Source organism: Magallana gigas, chromosome 3 (assembly GCF_963853765.1).
Source record: "Magallana gigas chromosome 3, xbMagGiga1.1, whole genome shotgun sequence".
NCBI lineage: Eukaryota > Metazoa > Mollusca > Bivalvia > Ostreida > Ostreidae > Magallana > Magallana gigas.
Window position 1 is genome coordinate 35,216,338 of NC_088855.1, and position 20,398 is coordinate 35,236,735.

General features: G+C 34.6%; 1 protein-coding gene across 1 annotated transcript in view; it reads left to right on the forward strand.

The window, feature by feature from the left end:
- LOC117692369 (uncharacterized) overlaps positions 1–18,936 on the forward strand; it is a 33,812-nt gene extending 14,876 nt beyond the window's left edge. Inside the window, exons 32-49 of the mRNA XM_066079444.1 lie at positions 691–848; positions 931–2,133; positions 2,220–2,314; positions 2,470–3,003; positions 3,342–3,519; positions 3,602–3,786; positions 3,878–4,533; positions 4,642–4,853; positions 4,942–6,174; positions 6,264–9,400; positions 9,493–9,795; positions 10,155–10,451; positions 10,593–10,682; positions 15,577–15,712; positions 15,894–16,030; positions 16,124–16,200; positions 16,294–17,465; positions 17,585–18,936. Of these exons, the coding sequence (XP_065935516.1) occupies positions 691–848; positions 931–2,133; positions 2,220–2,314; positions 2,470–3,003; positions 3,342–3,519; positions 3,602–3,786; positions 3,878–4,533; positions 4,642–4,853; positions 4,942–6,174; positions 6,264–9,400; positions 9,493–9,795; positions 10,155–10,451; positions 10,593–10,682; positions 15,577–15,712; positions 15,894–16,030; positions 16,124–16,200; positions 16,294–17,465; positions 17,585–17,921 (10,140 nt within the window). The 3' untranslated portion in view covers positions 17,922–18,936. The remainder of the gene's footprint in view (positions 1–690; positions 849–930; positions 2,134–2,219; positions 2,315–2,469; positions 3,004–3,341; positions 3,520–3,601; positions 3,787–3,877; positions 4,534–4,641; positions 4,854–4,941; positions 6,175–6,263; positions 9,401–9,492; positions 9,796–10,154; positions 10,452–10,592; positions 10,683–15,576; positions 15,713–15,893; positions 16,031–16,123; positions 16,201–16,293; positions 17,466–17,584) is intronic.
- Positions 18,937–20,398: the final 1,462 nt, after the last annotated feature.

Sequence of the window (20,398 nt, forward strand, 5' to 3'; positions counted from 1 at the left end):
CGTTTTTTAACGGTATGAAAATGGATGAAAGGGTATGTAACTGTTTGTACCAGTAGAAGTGGGGTACTGTGTTTGACATGCAAATTAGTATTAACATCAATGAAATCGAACAACCAATCGATGAGTAATATGATAAGCATCATACAAAATTTTAGCACGGCCCGACAAGCAAACTGGCGCGCTGTTAGTAAAATGATAATAACTAAAATCGTGACCATGCCCCTTTAAGATTGTGCAGTGACCTTGAACCAAGTTTCAAGGTCAAATGTGAAGGTCACAGCAGATCTTATTAAAATTCAGTACTAGACTTTTAATTATTGGCTTTATCTTGCTCAGATTAAACTATATGGCCTGTTGGCAAGGATAATAAGTTTTATGCCAACTGGAAAATCCAAGTCATATGTCAAGGTCAAAACTTTACCTTCTGAAATGCTTTGCATCATATCTTCCATTATTTAAGCGGGGTACTTTGAGACGGTCACTATCTTAACGATGTCTAGTTTTGATGTCGTTTATGAAATTGAACACAATAAAAAAGTACAGATAAATATATCTTATATTTATCAACATGTTTGGTCGGTGAACGTCGTTAATTTGAAATTAAATCAGATGACCGTTTTATTCCACGCAACATGGTCTCGATATTAATTTAAATTGTTTAGTATAAAACAGCAAGATGAACTGTTACAGGGTACTGTTATACCAAGGATTGGAGCACAGGTTTGGGGACAGTTGGATCTCGACATTGGTATTGCATACGGTGGAATTCGACTTGAAGGACATTTGGTTCAAACATCTTTCCCAATCACTATTTCATTAACCTTTTCAAAGTTCCCAATAGCCACTGTGTAAGTAATGTGAAATTAAATCATTAATGAAATGTTATAGACAATATTAATTGCCATTGATTGATTTATACTTGATTTATAGTTTCAAAATGGATCTAGAATTGGTGCCCCTTGAGCTTAGACTAAAAGCACATGCAAAGCTTAGGCTTCTCTTCGTTTCCGTGACAGTATTTGATGCATGTATATGGCGGTATAAAATGGATACAATTAGAAAAAACCTAATTACAACAGAGCATAAGAAACAAGATGACTCCCCTCCCAAAATATCCCATGTGTCTCAAAATGTTCGAAGAAAGCGAAGTGGAAATGGTGGTTGTGAAGTAACGCAATTAAAGAACAGAGATTCGACCGATCCAGCTTTTCTTTTGGAAGTAAGTGCAGACGATGAAGTTAGCGATGTTACTCTAACATATGCAATTGGAACACATAGAGGTGGATCAAATGTGGTTGATTGGACGGGAATGAAAGGGTCTTCTTTGACAGCACCGGTGAGTTTGCCGAATGGAATACCTTTATATTGGACAGTAAAGGCCAGAAATAGCAATGGAGGTACCGCAACAGTGGAATGTTCCTTACATACTTATGATAACACTATTCCCGATGGACGAATTGAAGCTTCTTATGCGTTTACCAGTCATCCAAATATAATTTCGGGAACAGTCATTGTATTTGATGACTCCAACCTTATTGAGACAAATGCCCATGGCGTTGGATTTTCTCAGGGCGAGTTTGGAAATGAGGTTGTAAACTGGGATATCCTTCAACTGCAATCTACACATAAAAGAGAAGGATCAAACGACCAATATCTTAAATATTTTACTATACCAAGGGAAGGAAAGCTAACATCTCTTTTTATGAAAAGACTTACAGTAAACTCCGCCGATCAATGCGCTGAGCGCTGCATTAACTATGGAGACAAATGTATTTCATTTGATTATGAATTTCACACTGAAACTTGTGACCTTCAATCTGTCATAGAAGGGCCAAATGCCGAATTAAGAATAAGCGGAACTTACAAAAATTACGAACGTTTAGGTGTTGGATACAGTGCATTCGTTTCATACAATGTTTCACTTAATCATGGTATGAGGTACTTTGTCAACGCCGAAATAACAAATAAACTTGGTTACAAAGCATTCATAACCTCTAAAGGAACAATTGTCGACTTTACTCCACCTGAGCCAACGAATGTTGGAAACGCTACAGAGGACTATATTGTCGCAGATGGTTGTAATGCAGCGATAACACAACGATGTGTTGACGTTTCAGAAAAACCTAATCATAGGTACATATTCGGTAAAGTTTGAATTTTCTAAAGATATGCACCACTGTATTTTTTGATATCACTTTGAAATGTATTAATTATTTTAGACGTATAATTGACGGACCAAATTCAAGTACAGTATTCAATGGCCATGAACCTTTAAAGGAAACGCTTTACACCCTCACTAATCACTTTGTATCCGGTAAGAAAACCTAATTATAAATATTGGATTTATTGTTTTTTTAAAAAACCCATTAAATAAATATTTACTTATCAGACACGATAGTGCTTTATTTCGTTTTGATTTATTAAAGGGAAACTTTGTTAAGTTTTTATCTTTTTTCAATTTCTTCATAGCAAATTTCGATAAATTTCTGGATAAGGAAAGCGGTATCTTTGGTTACACTTGGGCTGTAGGGATGGACGTTTGTGGGACAGATATTGTACCCTATTCTAATCCGCATGCCCATTTATCCAGTCAAAAGTTTTGGACTTACACTGGTTATGCAAGAAATATTCATCTTTCTGATGGGCAGTATTACGTTACCGTACAAGCCATTAATAATGTTGTTCACGGTGGATCTCTTGTAACAACCGTCTGCAAATCAATCCCATTGACTGTCGATACAACTCCTCCACTATTTAAAGGCTTGACAGATATCATTTTTGATGAAGATTTCAACCTTATGGCTATTTACTTTGGCGCCGAAGACAAACTGTCAAAAATTGCGAGGATCGACTTTGGGCTAGGGAAAACTAAACATGATGTGGAAGTTAGGGGTTACTCGAGATTTGCCTACATGCAAACAGACAATCCTTATATTGTAATAAAGGACTTGAACATAACAGATGGGGAACCAGCATGGATTCGTCTACGTGCTGTTAACAACGGTAATGACAGTGTCCTTTTACATAATGATTAAAAAATGTCTAACAGGCATCTTCCATAATTATGAATATTGCATGTTGGTTTCATTGGATCTTGTTTAAACTTTAAAAATAATGCTTTGAATCATTTTGGTCAGTTTACGTAATTAAATAAATGCAACTATGCGACAAAAAATGTCATTGTCCATAAGATTTCACAGTAGACATTATTTAGTTACAGTTAAAACAAATTTTGTTACATGTAACAGAAATGGACGATATGATCTTTAATCTTAGAAAAACCTTGTTCAATTTTAGTTTTCTTGTATGGACAATTCTTTAAATAGTACTTTCTTTTTCAGTGGATCTTTTTACTTCTGGTCACAGCGACGATCCAATCCTAATCGACAGAACTGCGCCGGTTGCTGGAGTCGTACTGGACGGTTCTACAATTGACGTAGATGAAGGGTTCCAGGCAAAGACGGAAGAAATTTGTGCTAGTTGGAAAAATTTTTATGACCCAGAGTCGGGAATTAGTCAGTGAGTTAATGTAATGATTTGCAAATGGGATATTGATATATATTTAAAAACAATCACAACATAACATACATCTAACTAACAGGTACACTTGGGGCGTTGGTACAGAGAAAGAAAAAGATGACGTTGTTTCATTCATGGTTTTGTCACGTGATGTCAAAGAAAAGTGTTCCAAGGCAATATTAAAGCATAATGCGACGTATTTTAGCACTGTCATTGCAAAGAATAGTGCATTAAATCCAAAAACAATAAAGGCTACATCAAATGGAGGTAAATAATCCAACACATTTTCATTTTCACGTATTTTATTTAGATATGCATTCTCAGTACAATGTATAATTGCACATTGTATTGTCCATAGTTGTGATAGATACGACACCACCTTCCGTTGGAAAGGTCCAGGATGGAGAAGAGTATTCCGTCGATATTGAGTTTTCATCAGAAACTGCAGAATTTGCTGCTTCTTGGAAAGGGTTTCAAGATGAGGAAAGTAATATAGTTTATTATACCGTTGATGTGTTTATAAATGGAGAAGAAAGTCGATCATTTAATGCAGGTCTTCAAACTACGTTCAAAGACTTTTCAATGACTTTTCGGCAAGGAGATCATGTCAAAACACGTGTAAACGCTAAAAACGGCGCAGGATTGGTAACATCGAGTACCTCGTCAGGATTTATAATTGACCTTTCTCCTCCTGTTGTCCAGTATGTTTATTCCTCCAAAGGTAGGAGGAAATATCAAACAGATGACTCTTTATTGTCATTGACATGGCTGTTTATAGATCCTGAATCAGGAATAAAAAGTTATAGATATAGAATTTATGACTCGTTCCAAGGAATGAAAACCCCAATTTCTAAAGAATTTACAACAAACAAGACATCGTTGGATTTTCCCCTTAATATGTCAAAAGGTCATAGTTACTCAGTCAAAGTCATAGCAATAAATAACGCCAACATGCCCATCTCACAAGAATCCGAAGGAGTTCTGATAGACACGTCTCCTCCTAAAATCCGCGAGGTTGGTATCAATCTTCATACATCTTCTCTTTATATTGGTTAAACACAAACATAGTGTCATTGTATATAATATTTAGTAAGAAAGTATTAAAGAATTCTTTATTTAAAGGTTCACATTGGGCTTATCAATGTACCGGAGGACACACTTGATAATGGCACGGTAATGCATGCAGATGAAAAGCATATGACGGTCAGTTTAAGGGCTTTAGACCCAGAGAGTGGAATCTCAAGGATGTTTGTCGCAGTTCTATCTGAGGAGAAAACTCCATCAACTGATGACTTCAAATTATATGATTTTAGTTATACAATTGAAATAAATGGGTAGGCAATTTTAAATATTTTAAATTATATTCTTTGTGTTTTTTCGTTGTATTCAAAAGATAGAAGTTAAATTTTTGTTTGTTTGCAGACTTGCTCTAATACCGTCAAACGTGTATCGCATTCACGTCATCGTCGAAAATGGTGCTGGAATAAATTCTACTGTCAACAGAGAAAAAACTGTGTATATTATGAAAAATAACGTTCCAGGAGTCGTTTATGACGGTCGTGAGCATCTAAAAGATAAGGACTTCACATCAGATAAAACATCAATAGCAATGTCCTTTATTGGTTTTGAAAGTGAAAGTTGTAACATTGTGCAGTATGAATGGGCAGTAGGTTATCAACCGTTGGTGTACGATGTTTTACCTTTTACAGATTACGGCATTGTAATGCTTAATGACAGTTTTGGTCAAGGTCAAATTTCTGTCCAATTATATGAAGACTCTACGTATTATATAACCGTTAGAGCTCGAACAGGATACAACTGTAAAGTGGGGCAATATATTTTATCCACATCTGATGGGATAAAACTTGACACAACACCCCCTCAAGTACGAATGACAGAGTTTGGAGAAAGAAAAATAACCCACGAGATTACATCATATACCCTATACCAAGATCATACACATACACCGGCTTTCCGTTGGAATTCATCTGATTCCTCTGGAATAAAGAAATCTTGGTGGTCCGTTGGATCTTTGCCATCAATAGATGATATTTATAAAAAATCTTTCTCAGATAAAAATTTCATTCCAGCAGGGACAATGTCATTTTCAAACGGTCAAACGTATTATCTAAATATTGGTGTTGTCGATAAGGCTGGGAATGAAATTGTCATCACATCGCCATCTATAACCGTAGACACCACAGCTCCAACTATTCAAAATTACATGTGTACACCTTTCATATCCGAGCGTCGGTCTTTGATCAAATGCAACTGGGACATGATACAAGATCAAGAAAGTATGATTACGAAACTGTTAGTTGGTGTTGGTAAAAATGAAACGACTCCTGACATTTCTGACTATCATGAAATACCAATCCAAAAGCGTAGTTGGATCCGAGATGTATACGCAAGAATCAAATCTAATTCAGTTGAAAAAGTCTATGTCATTATCAAACTAGTAAACGGAGCAGAATTGATAACTGCACAACCTTTTGAAATTTTGGTGGATAGAACTCCTCCTGTAAAGGGAAAAGTCGAGATCATCACATCTTTAGATTTAAAAAGTCCACCAAAAGAGCAGAAGTGCCAAATCCCTCAAACATATATCGAAGCAAGGACTTTCGATTGGATTGATCGGGAATCTGGAATACTAAGGTTTGTAATGTTAAAATCCTTCAGAGATATGTTCACATGTTTTTAATGATACTTACTGAAATGTTTATTCAATTTGCTCTGTTTTTCAGGTATGAGGTGGCAGTTGGAAACGATGGAAAGACCACGAACATTAAAGATTTTACAAGAGTCGAAAACCCAGACATGATTTTTATCAATAATATTTTTATGCCCGAGGGTAGTAAAGTGTACATGACGGTTCGAGCTTTCAACAAAGCAGGACTTTACCACCAACACCGGTCTGCGTCTATTGTAATTAGTTCTCGGCCATCTTTACAAGTAATTGATGGGCCTTCAGATACAGACATTGATTTTCAATCCTCACTTGGTGTTCTTCAAGGTCGTTGGATATACTCTGATCCTTGCCCAATAACACAAGCCGAATGGGCAGTAGAACTGTTAGATGGTTCAGTATTTAAACCGTTTTCAATAATTCCTAAAGGGTTGTCCCATTTTTATTCTGATATGGTAGCTCTCCAAAACGGAATTACTTACATAAATGTCGTAAAAGTAAGAGATGCTTTGAACAGAACAAGAATAAGTATATCAAATGGTATAGCTGTCAAAATTCAACCACCTGTACCGGGCAGTGTTAGAGATGGACTAGCTGAAGATATTAACTACCAAGAGTCGACTCTGACACTAAGTGCAAATTGGGATGTATTTGGCAAAAGTAAAAAGTCCAATGATCCAACACAACACATTTTGTACTATGAAGTTGCAATTGGAAACGACAGGCGGTTCCCAAAAACAAGATCAAACATTCATTATTTTGAAAACGTTGGTTTAAATACAAGTTATACTTTCACGGGTCTAAACCTTACAGCAAAGAATGTTCAATATTTTATAACAGTGCGTGCAATGAGTCTTGCTGGTAGCACACAGGAAAGTTATTCAAACGGAATTCGTGTTGGTTATCGAAATGAAATAATTTCTGGTCAGATTGAACATTCGAAGGTTCAGTCTTCAACATCGGAAGTGGCGGTCTCTTGGACAGGGTTTCAAGCAGATATGGGCATAGATTATTTTCAAATCGGTTTGAGCTCCCATTCTCTTCATTTACCTAATGGTACATTAAATTGCATAGAATTTGATGCAGCTGTACCTGACCTTGACGAGGTACCGTTATTTAAAGTGAAAAGAGATACATTCTATCAGTTTAAAGACCTGCACTTGAAACACAATCACATGTACTACGTTGTTGTCGTAGCTACTGATGTAACAGGGCGTTGCATTGGCAACCAAGGAGAACCAATTTTGATTGATACCACTCCTCCTAAACCAGGGAACATTTATGTAGAAGGCAAGGAAGGTGACAATGTATTGTACTCAGTAGTTTCAGATCATTTAGAACTTGCGTGGGATCCTTTTCAAGATGACGAAAGCAAGGTTAAGCAGTATCAAATATCAATTTTCACAACAAGTGTTTGTTCAGACAATGATGTTGCAAATATAGAAAATTCGGCACTGTATACTCTGGTCAGAGAGGACAAAGTTGAAAAAGATAACAAAATTGTATTTTACGACTTGCAACTGACACCAGAATCCCTATACGTCGGACATATCAAGGCATGGAATGAAGCGGGTTTGGAAGCAATAGCTATTTCAAAACATATTCGATTTGACTTTACTTCGCCTATGCCAGGCGTTGTAAAACGAGGACAAAATTGGTTTAAGGAACTTTCATTTCAACCCTTTACGGATCACTTAAATGGTCTCTTAGCAATCTCTAACCCAGGAGATAAGTCACAATTTAAGTGCGAATCACAAAATACTTTGATTCCATCAGGAAGTAATAGCTATAACCCACCTATCCTAGATCACCAATTTTCTTCTAAATGCGTAGATGTTGATCGTGACAAAATAAGTTTAATGATACGGCACGACGATAACCTAAGATCGGTGATTAAAGGAGGTATATTGGTGGAAGGGTCAAAATTGCGCCCGGGAAATTACACAGTGGGCATCAAAACTGTGTTAGGAAAAAATATGGTGTCTACCATATTCTTCGGTTCGGATAGAAGTGCAGTTTTATCTGATTTCGTGTACATCCCAGATAAAAGAGTTAATGAGTCATTTCAAGAATGGGATAGTGAAAAAGATAGCTTTGAAAAAAATTTAACACAGATTACAAATGAAACAACTTTCTCGACAGTAATGACAACAAAGGTTCAAGAAAATGTTAGTATTACCAAGGCTGACGACAACTCTCATGCAGAACAACTTACAAAAAATGAAAACACTACACGTGATCCCAAGAAAAATTCATTTAAATTAGGAACAGAAGGTGAATTTAGTTACGGTATTCACATTCCGGGATATCAATTTGATTATAATTGGGTTGTCTTCTTTTGGATAAAGGACATTTATAGATCGGAGGTTAAGCAAGTTTATCTTGATTACAACCCTACCATGACGGATACGGATTTCTCATTTACCGTTAAAAAAACTGAAACACCAACACAAGAAGTGTGGAGCTTAATGTTGTTTATTAATGGGGAATTAAAAGGAGAGTACAGTGGTTTGAAACTTTCTACCAATGGAATAATGGGTATCTACAACTGGAACAAAGATAATTATTTTCCGCCGATAACTAACCCGGAATTACCAATTGCATATAAATCAGTTGCTGTAGTAACTTTTCTTAAACTACCGTTGTCTTATGAGAAACCCTGCATGCATGGGTTACCTTTTATAGACTATGAAAGTGGAATCAAGGAAATTTACCTCGGTTTATCGGATTCAAAACAGAAGAATAAAACTGCAACTATTTCCCCGTTTCAAAAGTATAGATCATTTTGCAAACCATGTCAGTCAGATTGCAACATCGATTGTAACCCGTTGTGTGCACAAGTTCAACAAGATTTTGAAATTGTACCATTTACGATTAGCAACCTCACCTTGCGACATGCAAGTATAGATAAATCTGACATAACATCAAATGGATCAAGTTTTGACGCTCCTACGTACTTTATCAACGTCAAAGTAGTAAATTATGCGGGATTAGAAACAATTGGTACCTCCGATGCTGTAATGGTTGATATAACACCCCCACATTTGGATTTTGTTCGTTGTCTTGACCCATCCGATTCTATGGACGCACCGTCTCTTTACCAGGGAACAAATACAAGTATGGCAGCGTACTGGGATGCCTCTGAGGATGTTGGAGACATAATAGGCTACAATATATCTATTGGAACGAAACCGGGTACGATGTATTTGTAAAAATAGTAAACGTCAAATTAAAAAGATTCGGTCCATTATTAATTTTTTTACGTCTATTTTACAATATCTTTGTAGGCTTGGAAGATATTTACATCAGTACAAATGTTGGTCTAGCAACAAAAATTAAAATCGATAAATTAGATGGTAAACTTCATCATGACCACACCTACTACATCAGTGTGAAGGCAATAAACTCTGCTAATTTAACAACCTCCAGGTCGTGTAACATCACTGTGGAGACTGAAGCTCCGGACATTAGTGGTCTCAATGTGAATCTTTTGTTAGCAAGTCCAAAGGGTCACGAAGTTTACACAACTGAAAACAGCAAAGAACTTGGAATAACATGGTCCGGTGGGAAATCTGATGTTGAGTTTTATGGTGAGACATTATTTTGTTTACAATAACCTAATAACTAAAAAGCAAATATATTGTCGTCTTTGCAACTTGGCACCTTTGAGTATATTTTTACTTTTAGTTTTCTTTGATATATGCTACTTTATTTGTATAAATTGTTTTCTTATAAATACTATGTTCAAACAACACATTCTTGCTTATACGTTGTCAATTTATTGTTGACTTTTAAAAGGATATCTTAATAAAGTAAATTTTAGTTTGTACATTGTGATAAATTTAAGCGACATCACGGGTTGCTTGTCGAAACCAATGCTGTTACATAAATAAGATTCACAATGAATACCCATTTGATGTATTTTTATATACTCTCTATTATTTTCCAGAATGGCAAGTCGGATCTGTACCACATGGTGATGACATTTTCCCAAGGGTTAAAATAGGACTTGAAAAATCTAAGAAAGCAGTGATAAAGAAAGGAGAGCTACTAATCGATGACACCTCTTTAAATGCAAGTATCGGCGAGTATGCGCAGAGGAATTGGTCTGAAGAGGTCATACAGGAAGCCAAAGCCAATAAACTTTTTAATATGGAGCCTGGTCTATGTTTATATGTCACATTGTTTGCAGTGGGAAGATCGCATTTATCAAGTTCAAGAGAAATCAGCCCAGTGTGTGTTAAACGTAAGATAGTAAAATTTCATTAAGAGGGATAACTACATTATTAAAATAACGAACTAATAATACAAACTTGTAAAATATATTTAGTCAGAGAATAAGACAATGCGAGATTTAAATTTGTAACATGCTATATTATTTATCAAGGTAATACTGACAAGCTTTGTGAACCAAATAAAAGGCGTAGAACATCTCACCAAGTCTACTTATCGGGTGATATTGAAATTAACCCAAGTGGTAAGTGTAATTTTCCTTACAATTTTCATGGTTTTAAAATAAGTTTATAAACAATACTATTATCTGATAGGAATAATCATAGTTAAAATCCAATTCAGTTCAAACAGTTTATTGAAATCACCATGATGGCATGCAGTTAAAAAGAAATGAGAAACAAAAGAATATTATAACATTAAGGCTATAGTACTAGTATGCAAGACAATTGTATACAATTCTTTGTTTGTTTTTAGCTCACCTGAACCGAAGGTTCAAGTGAGCTTTTCTGATCACCCGTTGTCCGTCGTCCGTCCGTCCGTCCGTCTGTCTGTCTGTCCGTCCGTCTGTAAACTTTTCACATTTGCAACTTCTTCTCAAAAACCACCAGGCCAAATTTAACCAAATTTGGTACAAAGCATCCTTATGGAAAGGGGATTATAAATTGTTAAAATGAAGGGCACAGCCCTTTTCAAAAGGGAGATAATTGCGAAGCAGTAAGTATAGGGTGCATGTCTTTAAAAATCTTCTTCTCAAGAACCACTGCACCAGAAATGCCAATATTTACACAAAAGCTTGTATATATAGTGAAGATTCTAAATTGTAAAAATCGTGACCCTCGGACTAAAACTGGGGCCCCAGGCGGGGTTCAAATTTTAACATAGAAATACATAGGAAAATGTTTAAAAAATCTTCTTCTCAAGAACCACTGCACCAGAAATGCCAATATTTACACAAAAGCTTGTATATATAGTGAAGATTCTAAATTGTAAAAATCGTGACCCTCGGACCAAAACTGGGGCCCCAGGCGGGGTTCAAAGTTTAACATAGAACCACATATGGAAAAGTTTTAAAAATCTTCTTTTCAAGAACCACTGCACCAGAAATGCCAATATTTACACAAAAGCTTGTATATATAGTGAAGACTCTAAATTGTAAAAATCGTGACCCTCGGACCAAAACTGAGGCCCCAGGCGGGGTTCAAAGTTTAACATAGAAATACATAGGAAAATGTTTAAAAAATCTTCTTCTCAAGAACCACTGCACCAGAAATGCCAATATTTACACAAAAGCTTGTATATATAGTGAAGACTCTAAATTGTAAAAATCGTGACCCTCGGACCAAAACTAGGGCCCCAGGCGGGGTTCAAAGTTTAACATAGAAATACATAGGAAAATGTTTAAAAAATCTTCTTCTCAAGAACCACTGCACCAGAAATGCCAATATTTACACAAAAGCTTGTATATATAGTGAAGACTCTAAATTGTAAAAATCGTGACCCTCGGACCAAAACTGGGGCCCCAGGCGGGGTTCAAACTTTAACATAGAAATACATAGGAAAATGTTTAAAAAATCTTCTTCTCAAGAACCACTGCACCAGAAATGCCAATATTTACACAAAAGCTTGTATGTATAGTGAAGATTCTAAATTGTAAAAATCGTGACCCTCGGACCAAAACTGGGGCCCCAGGCGGGGTTCAAAGTTTAACATAGAACTACATATGGAAAATGTTTAAAAAATCTTCTTCTCAAGAACCACTGCACCAGAAATGCCAATATTTACACATAAGCTTGTATATATAGTGAAGATTCTAAATTGTAAAAATCGTGACCCTCGGACCAAAACTGGGGCCCCAGGCGGGGTTCAAAGTTTAACATAGAAATACATAGGAAAATGTTTTAAAAATCTTCTTCTCAAGAACCACTGCACCAGAAATGCCAATATTTACACAAAAACTTGTAAACATAGTGAAGATTCTAAATTATAAAAATTGTGACCCTCGGACCAAAACTAGGGCCCCAGGCGGGGTTCAAAGTTTAACATAGAAATACATAGGAAAATGTTTAAAAAATCTTCTTCTCAAGAACCACTGCACCAGAAATGCCAATATTTACACAAAAGCTTGTATATATAGTGAAGATTCTAAATTGTAAAAATCGTGACCCTCGGACCAAAACTGGGGCCCCAGGCGGGGTTCAAAGTTTAACATAGAAATAATAGGAAAATGTTTAAAAAATCTTCTTCTCAAGAACCACTGCACCAGAAATGCCAATATTTACACAAAAGCTTGTATGTATAATGAAGATTCTTAATTGTAGAAATTGTGACCCTCAGACGAAAACTACAGCCCCAGGCGGGGTTCAAAGTTTAACATATAACTACATATGAAAAATGTTTAAAAATTTTCTTCTCAAGAACCACTTCACCAAAAATGCCAATACATACACAAAAGGTTGTATATATAGTGAAGATTGTAAAAATTGTGACCCCCGAACAAAAAGTGGGGCCCCAGTAGGGGTTTAGATTTTAACATGTATAGGAAAATGTTTTAAAATCTTCTTCTCAAGAACTATAGTGCAACTGTTTGGGATATTACTATGCATACATGTACATCCTTAAATAATGTAGATTCAAAAAATTGTAACTCCTGGACAATTGATGGGCACCAAGAGGGGTTCAAAATTTAAACATTTTAAAAAACATAAAGGAAAAGTTTAAAAAATTTTCTTCTCAAGAACTACAATGTTTTAGTTTGTGGAATTTCTATGCATGCATCCTTCGCTTATGTAGATTCCTAATTGGTAAAATCGTGACCCCGGACCAATACTGGGGCCCCAAGATGGGGTCAAAGTTTATTATAGAAATATAAAGGTAACATGTTAAAAAATCTTCTTCTCGAGAACTACAATGCTTCAATTTGTGAGATTACTATCATGCATACAACCTTGGATAATGAAGGTTCGACAGTTTTAAAATAGTGACCCCTTGACTAATACTAGGGACCCAAGATGGGTTTAAAGTTAAATGTAGAAGTACCGGTATATATGGAAAATGTTTAAAAATCTTTCTTTTCGAGAACTACAATGCATCAATTTGTCAGATAACTACGTAAACACCCTCAAAAAGTGTAGATTCAAAATTATAAAAGCCATGACCTCAATCTAATACTGGGGCCCCAAGAGGTGTTCAAAGTTTAGCATAGAAATAAAGAGGGAAAATGTTGAAAAATCTTTTTCTTGGGAACTATAATGCTTCAGCTTGTGAGATAACTATGCAAGCATCCTTAAATAATGTAGATTTCAAATAATAAAAACTTTAGCACTGGACTAATACTGTGGCCCCAAGAGGGGTTCAAAGTTTAACATAGAAAGATATATTGAAAATGTTTTTAAAACGTTTTTCTCGAGAACTATAATGCTACAGTTTGTGAGATTACTATGCAAGGATCCTCAAATTGTGTAAACTCTAATGTAGTGGAACCAAGAGTTATCTTTCTTGATGTTCTGTACAGTCTGAGAGTTATTCCTCTTGAAGTGGAACTCTTCTACGTTCAGTTTTTCAGGTTGTGTACGTGCGGTCCCACCGCAGTGCTACATATTTTCATTCCTATGTTACTATTTATGTTGTTCAAGCCAACCATAAACCTCGGACCATAACTGGGTCCCCAGAAAGGGGTTCAATGTTTAAAATAGAAAAAGCATATGCTACGAAATGTAATGTTACAAGGAACTGTTGTTCAGGTGAGCGATGTGGCCCATGGGCCTCTTGTTTGCATAGAGCATTTATCTAAGTAGACACATAGACATTGTAAAAATGTAGTATTATAATCACATGGACTAACAATTGTTCAAATGGGATTAATATTACAGTATAATTTATCCTAAGAAATTACCACTATTGAAATTGAAGACTGCTATATACTGGACAGTAAAGTACAAAATGTTTTTCAAATAATTTTCAAGCAATATCTACTTGTTTGAAAACATAATGAATGTGCACTCCGTTATGTAAGCTGGGATCTTTCAGGCTTTTTCAAGAGAAACTTTAAGTAATCAATTTATACTCGGTAGAATTTGATAGTTTTATGTAAAAAATAAATTTTAATAAATATTTCCTGGGTTAAAAGGTGAGATTTTGTTCAATTGTTCAAAGATCATAACAACAAAAGTGATATATATATATATATATATATATATATATATATATATATATATATATATATATATATATATATATATATATATATATATATAACTTAAACCTCAAATTCTTATTGGAATAATCCAAAGATGTCAAGTTTGGTTTTGTTGAAGATAAAATTCTTGCTTTGCCATGAAGTTTAACTCCTATTCAATGCTTACTCTTTGTCTTCTTTGAAAATTAAGAACTTCTTGGTAAATCAGGTAATGACAATTTATATGCTCAAATCTATGGCGGTTTTTTTATTGTGACCGTTTTTAATTTTAATTTAAATACTAGAAAACCATATGCCATGCATTCTATAAATAACTGATTGCATTTTTACCCATTTTATAAACACACTTTAAATAAATTATTTATTGTTTGTAATATGCGACCAAATTTCCTTTTCCTTAATCTGATGGTCATTGTAATTGAAGAATTCTATGAGTTTACTGCTAGTCATCAGCATGTCTTGAATAAATATTCGACTGGATTCATCGGTTTCTAAATTCTTTCTCTGTGGAATTTTTTTTTTTAAAGATTGGTCTACTTGGTTATGTTGTGATTGCATTAGAAGTGCACCAATGTTGATCAATTCTTGTGACGTCATTTCAGGAAATAAATAGTAAAATTATTTAGCATAGAATATGGTAAACGTTTTTGCCAGTAAACGCAATTCACAAATAACATAAAATAAGACGATGTTTACGTATCGGAACAATAAATTAGAATTCCATATGTTATAATTTTGAATCAATTTTCATAATGGAAAATCTAACAATTGTATTTAAGCATAGAACATAAATTGTAAAAAATGAATTTTACTTTTTAAGAATCATATACACATTATATTATCCAGAATTGCTAAATGAATTGTACAGAAGTGTTGTATCTGCTCAACATTTGCATAAACCAATAAAATTGTTATGCATGTGTTTAAATTGTCTCTAACACAGGGGACGTTATTAGTGGACACCTAACACAGGAAGACTACAATCAAGAATATGGATCAGCAGCCTCCGGAAGTTATGTCAGATATATTGTTAACCCTAATCAGAGACTCTCAGACACTTCTCGCTTTTTAAGAAATAGGTAAATTGTTCAGAGAAAATGGTGATTAGAGATGCTATATTACATTTTTAAAAGTACATTAAACTTTTTTAACAATGTATAGAATGCTTATCTGCTATTAAGAAGTACATGTTACAAAAAGGTTTAAGTTCAATTAATATGCTACACAGCTCTGCATTTTTCCTTATTCTGTTCTTTGCAGGATTTTATCAAATGTTGGATCATCTTTCTACATTACACCCACAGAAAAATCAATTGAAATAGCCACTAAAATAAGGTTCAATTCATCTTATTTTGACGTTAACATGAATATCCCTGTATTGACGTATTGGAATAAAGGTAAGTTTTGATCTAAATACACAAAAAAATTAATTGTTATAGATATTGGACATGGTACCTGTAACAAATTCTTTGATACATATTTATTTGTAGAAAAAGAGCAATGGATATCTGTTGAAGAAAAGTGTCACAGGTCAAATGTAACACAAAGTCAAATAATTTCCACTGTGGTATGTCGTATTTATGTATTCACACAAAATGTTCTATTTCAGTGTAATTATACATTATGTCGTTAATAATCAATGTTATGACTTAATTGCTAGGTGTGTCCTGCAGTGTTTTATGATGAACGTAAAAGAGAAAAACGAAGCTCTCATTCAGCAACAGTAACAATGCACCCACGAATGTTTACCCTTATGAAAATGAAAAGAAGTATTCAAAATACCAACCCTGTTATCATAACGAGTGGACCTTTGCGTTACCAGGAGGACAATCATACATTTTCAAAAGTACACTTCTCGTCCTATGATATTGAAAATGATTCTTTCATTTATTCGATAGAGAAAGACCCGGAACACGGTTTTGCTAACATAACAACAGACGGTTGGTTTACTTACCAAGGCTATCAAGACTTTAGCGGAATTGATGGTGTCAAAATTTGTGTCTCCGAAATTAATATTTCACGCCCGTTTATTCCAACAAAAACATGCAAACATTTTGATATCATAGTTAATTCGACTAACGATGATCCTTCCATTGACTTCTATCCCGATACAACATTTCCATATCGAAACACATCTGATGGAGGTGAATACATAATTGTATTTGAAAGCAATATCACACGAGAGAATGAGTATGGAATATTTGCAGCCGACGATATCGATATAGGTAACAATATAAGCATCGGTTTAATAGATTTCACAAATGACACGCTGTCACTTTGGGAGCTCAAAAAATCTAAAAGGAACAAAATACAATACAATCACCTTGGAACCCATAATGAAATGATTTTATGTCATCATGTTGACAAAGAATTTAGTGGCCTCGCTCATGCTGAAATCCGTGCCCACGACGATCAACTTGATGACCGAAATCTGTATGGTTACAGCCGTGGTATAACTGTGAAAGTGTACGTTCTTATGAACCCTTGCCAAAATGGCGTCTGTGTAAATAAAACAGACATCCCTTGCAGTGACACTTCACGGGCTTTTAGTTTCAATAAGTTTGCATGCTATTGTTCTTTAGGGTACACTGGGCAGTGGTGTGAAACCGACATTAATGAATGCCAACCCAATCCATGTTCTGTATTTTACGATTGTAAAAACTTAGTCGGCCATTATGAATGCATTTTAAACGGACAGAAAACGTTTGGGTTGGCAATAGGATTTCTCTTCATAATAGGATTCCCAGTTCTTTTGATTTGGAGGTATATGAAAAAGCGACGACCTAGCAACAAAATATCTGACAGCATGATATGGTATCCCGCCAAAAAGAGGTAAATCAATTCTTATGAAAAACAAATAAAACATCACATCTACACAAGACTTATTTATAGTTAAAACCAGTAAAAAAAATTTTTTCACACCATACACATTTTAAACTTCTTTTTTTTAGATCAACCCCAAAACAACGTTTTAGAAGGAATAATAAAATTTCTATGACGGACCTGCCATCAACTTCGAATGATGGCGGCTGCAGAAAATCATTTCCGTTTGAGAACGAGGAGCACCGACTGTCTGCAATGCAGTCCTTGGCAGAGCACAATGCTTACTTGAATGAGACGAACACTGCCTCTTCCCTGGCGAAAAATTCTTTCAAGGATTGGACCATGCCTGGAAAGAAGGTCTTCAAAGGCAATGATATTTTCAGACGATCTGGAGCCACATCCTCCGAGATACCTGATCCGCCGAATAGAGTTGTCACTCCAAGCGCCATTAACGGAATGTATTAGACCCTTAAGCAGCCTATTCGACCCAAAAGACGAGTGTGATAGAAAAAAAACTTTATTTTTTTTTTGTGGTTGATTTAGTTAACTTTGTAGAATTAATAAAGCATCTTGAAAAAAATATTCAGATCCTTATAAGTGTCATATCAACCAAAGAAAAACGTTAACATTCTGATGAAAGTATACACATTTTATATCAAACGTGTTCAAAGTTTTGAATTTTTATTAATCATGTAGATCGATTACAAATCGAATTGCCTAAAATTGTTTTTAATTTCCTCAAACATGATATTTTGCTTCTGGCATCAACCAATATATAAACTGGCGTTGTTAGTTTTTGAATTTATAAAAATATTTTTTTTGCAATTGAAAACAAAATCACAATTTAACTCCTTGCCCTTTCGAATATTGTAATGTTACAGATACTGTTAACTTTTGTTGCATGACGTTATCTTTTTCCCCACAGCGCACTCGCGATAAAGTATAGAAAACGTGATTTTTTAAGCAAAATGCGCCGTGCGTATTTAACCAATTCCATCGAAATATAGGTGGTCTTTTTACTCGTAGCTTTTGAGATAATGAAGAACTTGACTGAGTTAATAAAGTGTTTATTTGATAGGATTTGTATTTGTCCAATAGCTTTTTCATTTGTTTTTTTCTAAAAGGTACAGGTTATTCCAGTTAAATTATGCTTTGGAAAAATTGAGTAATGTGTTATGTAAAAACTAAGAACAATTATAACGGTAAAGCATGGCATATTATCTATTCTAAGTCAGGAAAAATTATAAAGTCCTTGTTCAATAAAATTATGCCAAATCAATGTATGGCTAAATATCTCTGTAAATATTGTTCCCGCATAGATAATCTTATTTATCATAGTCGCAAGCCACCTACGATAATCTTAAATTACATGTGCACCATGGCTTACGACGATTCTATAACAGCAAAAAGACCGTTGGATTGTTTTAGAGATAAAGTGTTCAATACAAAGATTTCATATTATGATTTGATTTTTTAGTATATATGCGGTTACCCTCCATTTGTGACAATATTGTATTTTATGTAGACATTTTACTAAGAGTGAAAAATTATGTACACATTTTCAGTATCCCAACTAATGAATTTTCAATCAAACAATAAATAATAAGGCAATTATAAACAATCAATAGATTCAAGGTATAATAATATTTTTCCTTAAAATGTAAACCTCTAGTACACACAACAATAATAGTTTCAAATGTTTACAATTAAAGCCGTTTAATGAAATAGAAGCATTATAAATTTCTGTCGCTGGTTTTGATCTAAACGTTCTTATCAGTAACTGAGCAACTGTAATACAAAATGCCCTCTGCATTGAAAACATCTTTGTCGAAGTTGGGATTTCTTTTCATAAAACGAAAAATTGTACCAATTAATGTAATGAAAACGAGGGACAATTTTACTTGTTCTTTTTAGGTCATATTTTTTCTTATATGTCTACCCATTGGAAAAATTTAAGATACAACCAAAGTATTACCAAAATATCAATTTAAAACTCAATAGCAGGCCTGTGACTTTGCATGCAAACAAAAATTAAAACAGCAATACAGTATTGTAGACTTAATAAAAGCGTCTGGGGTCGGGTGGCGTTGATTAGAGTCGGTCGATTTTAGCTGCTAGTCTGTGACTTACGGTCTGAAAAAAATCGGATGGACAACCCAGGCATTTTGTTTAGACCGAGAGGTACAGACTGCGGCACGTTCGTTTTGGGAATGAAATTGTGCAAGCTTAAAAGTTTCCGCGATTTACAAAAACGCGGGACCAGTTTTTTGTGATACATGTAAAATACTAATTGTTTTATAATATGATTGAATTATTCTTAACTATTTGATTACAAATGTAACTGATATCCAATAGTCTAGAAATATTATATGGGTATTATTGTTGACCTATCTGAACTCAAAGCTGATTGGCTTATAAAAATGAAAATGAGCTCTCCTGGATGATCAGCACTTTCAATAATTTCGCGAATGACTAGAACTATTAAGACTAAATACTGATACACGAAGACATTATAGTTTTCAATACACGGTGAAATACAGCAATATAGTGTCGTTGTGAAGAAATACATTTATTGCCGTCGACTCAATAGACGGAAGTTCAAATATTTTAACATGCTCTGTGAAGACTAAATGATTTAGATGTGTAAAAACAGCAATCGTCTTTTATATAGAAAATGGACTACCGCATAATCATTAAATTTCGTGGGGACCAATTTTCGTGGATTGCCTAAATTTTACAGGTTCGTTTGGACGTAATTTCCTGTATTCTCTTAAACCTACAAAGGAAACGTTACTAAGTACTTTCTAACCCTAATTTATTAATTCGTTGAGGATGTTAATTCGTGGATGAGAGGTACCCACGAATTCCACGCAAATTGAGCCACCACGAAATATAATGATTCCACATTTTTTAGTTGTTTTATTTAAAAAAATTAAATTAGA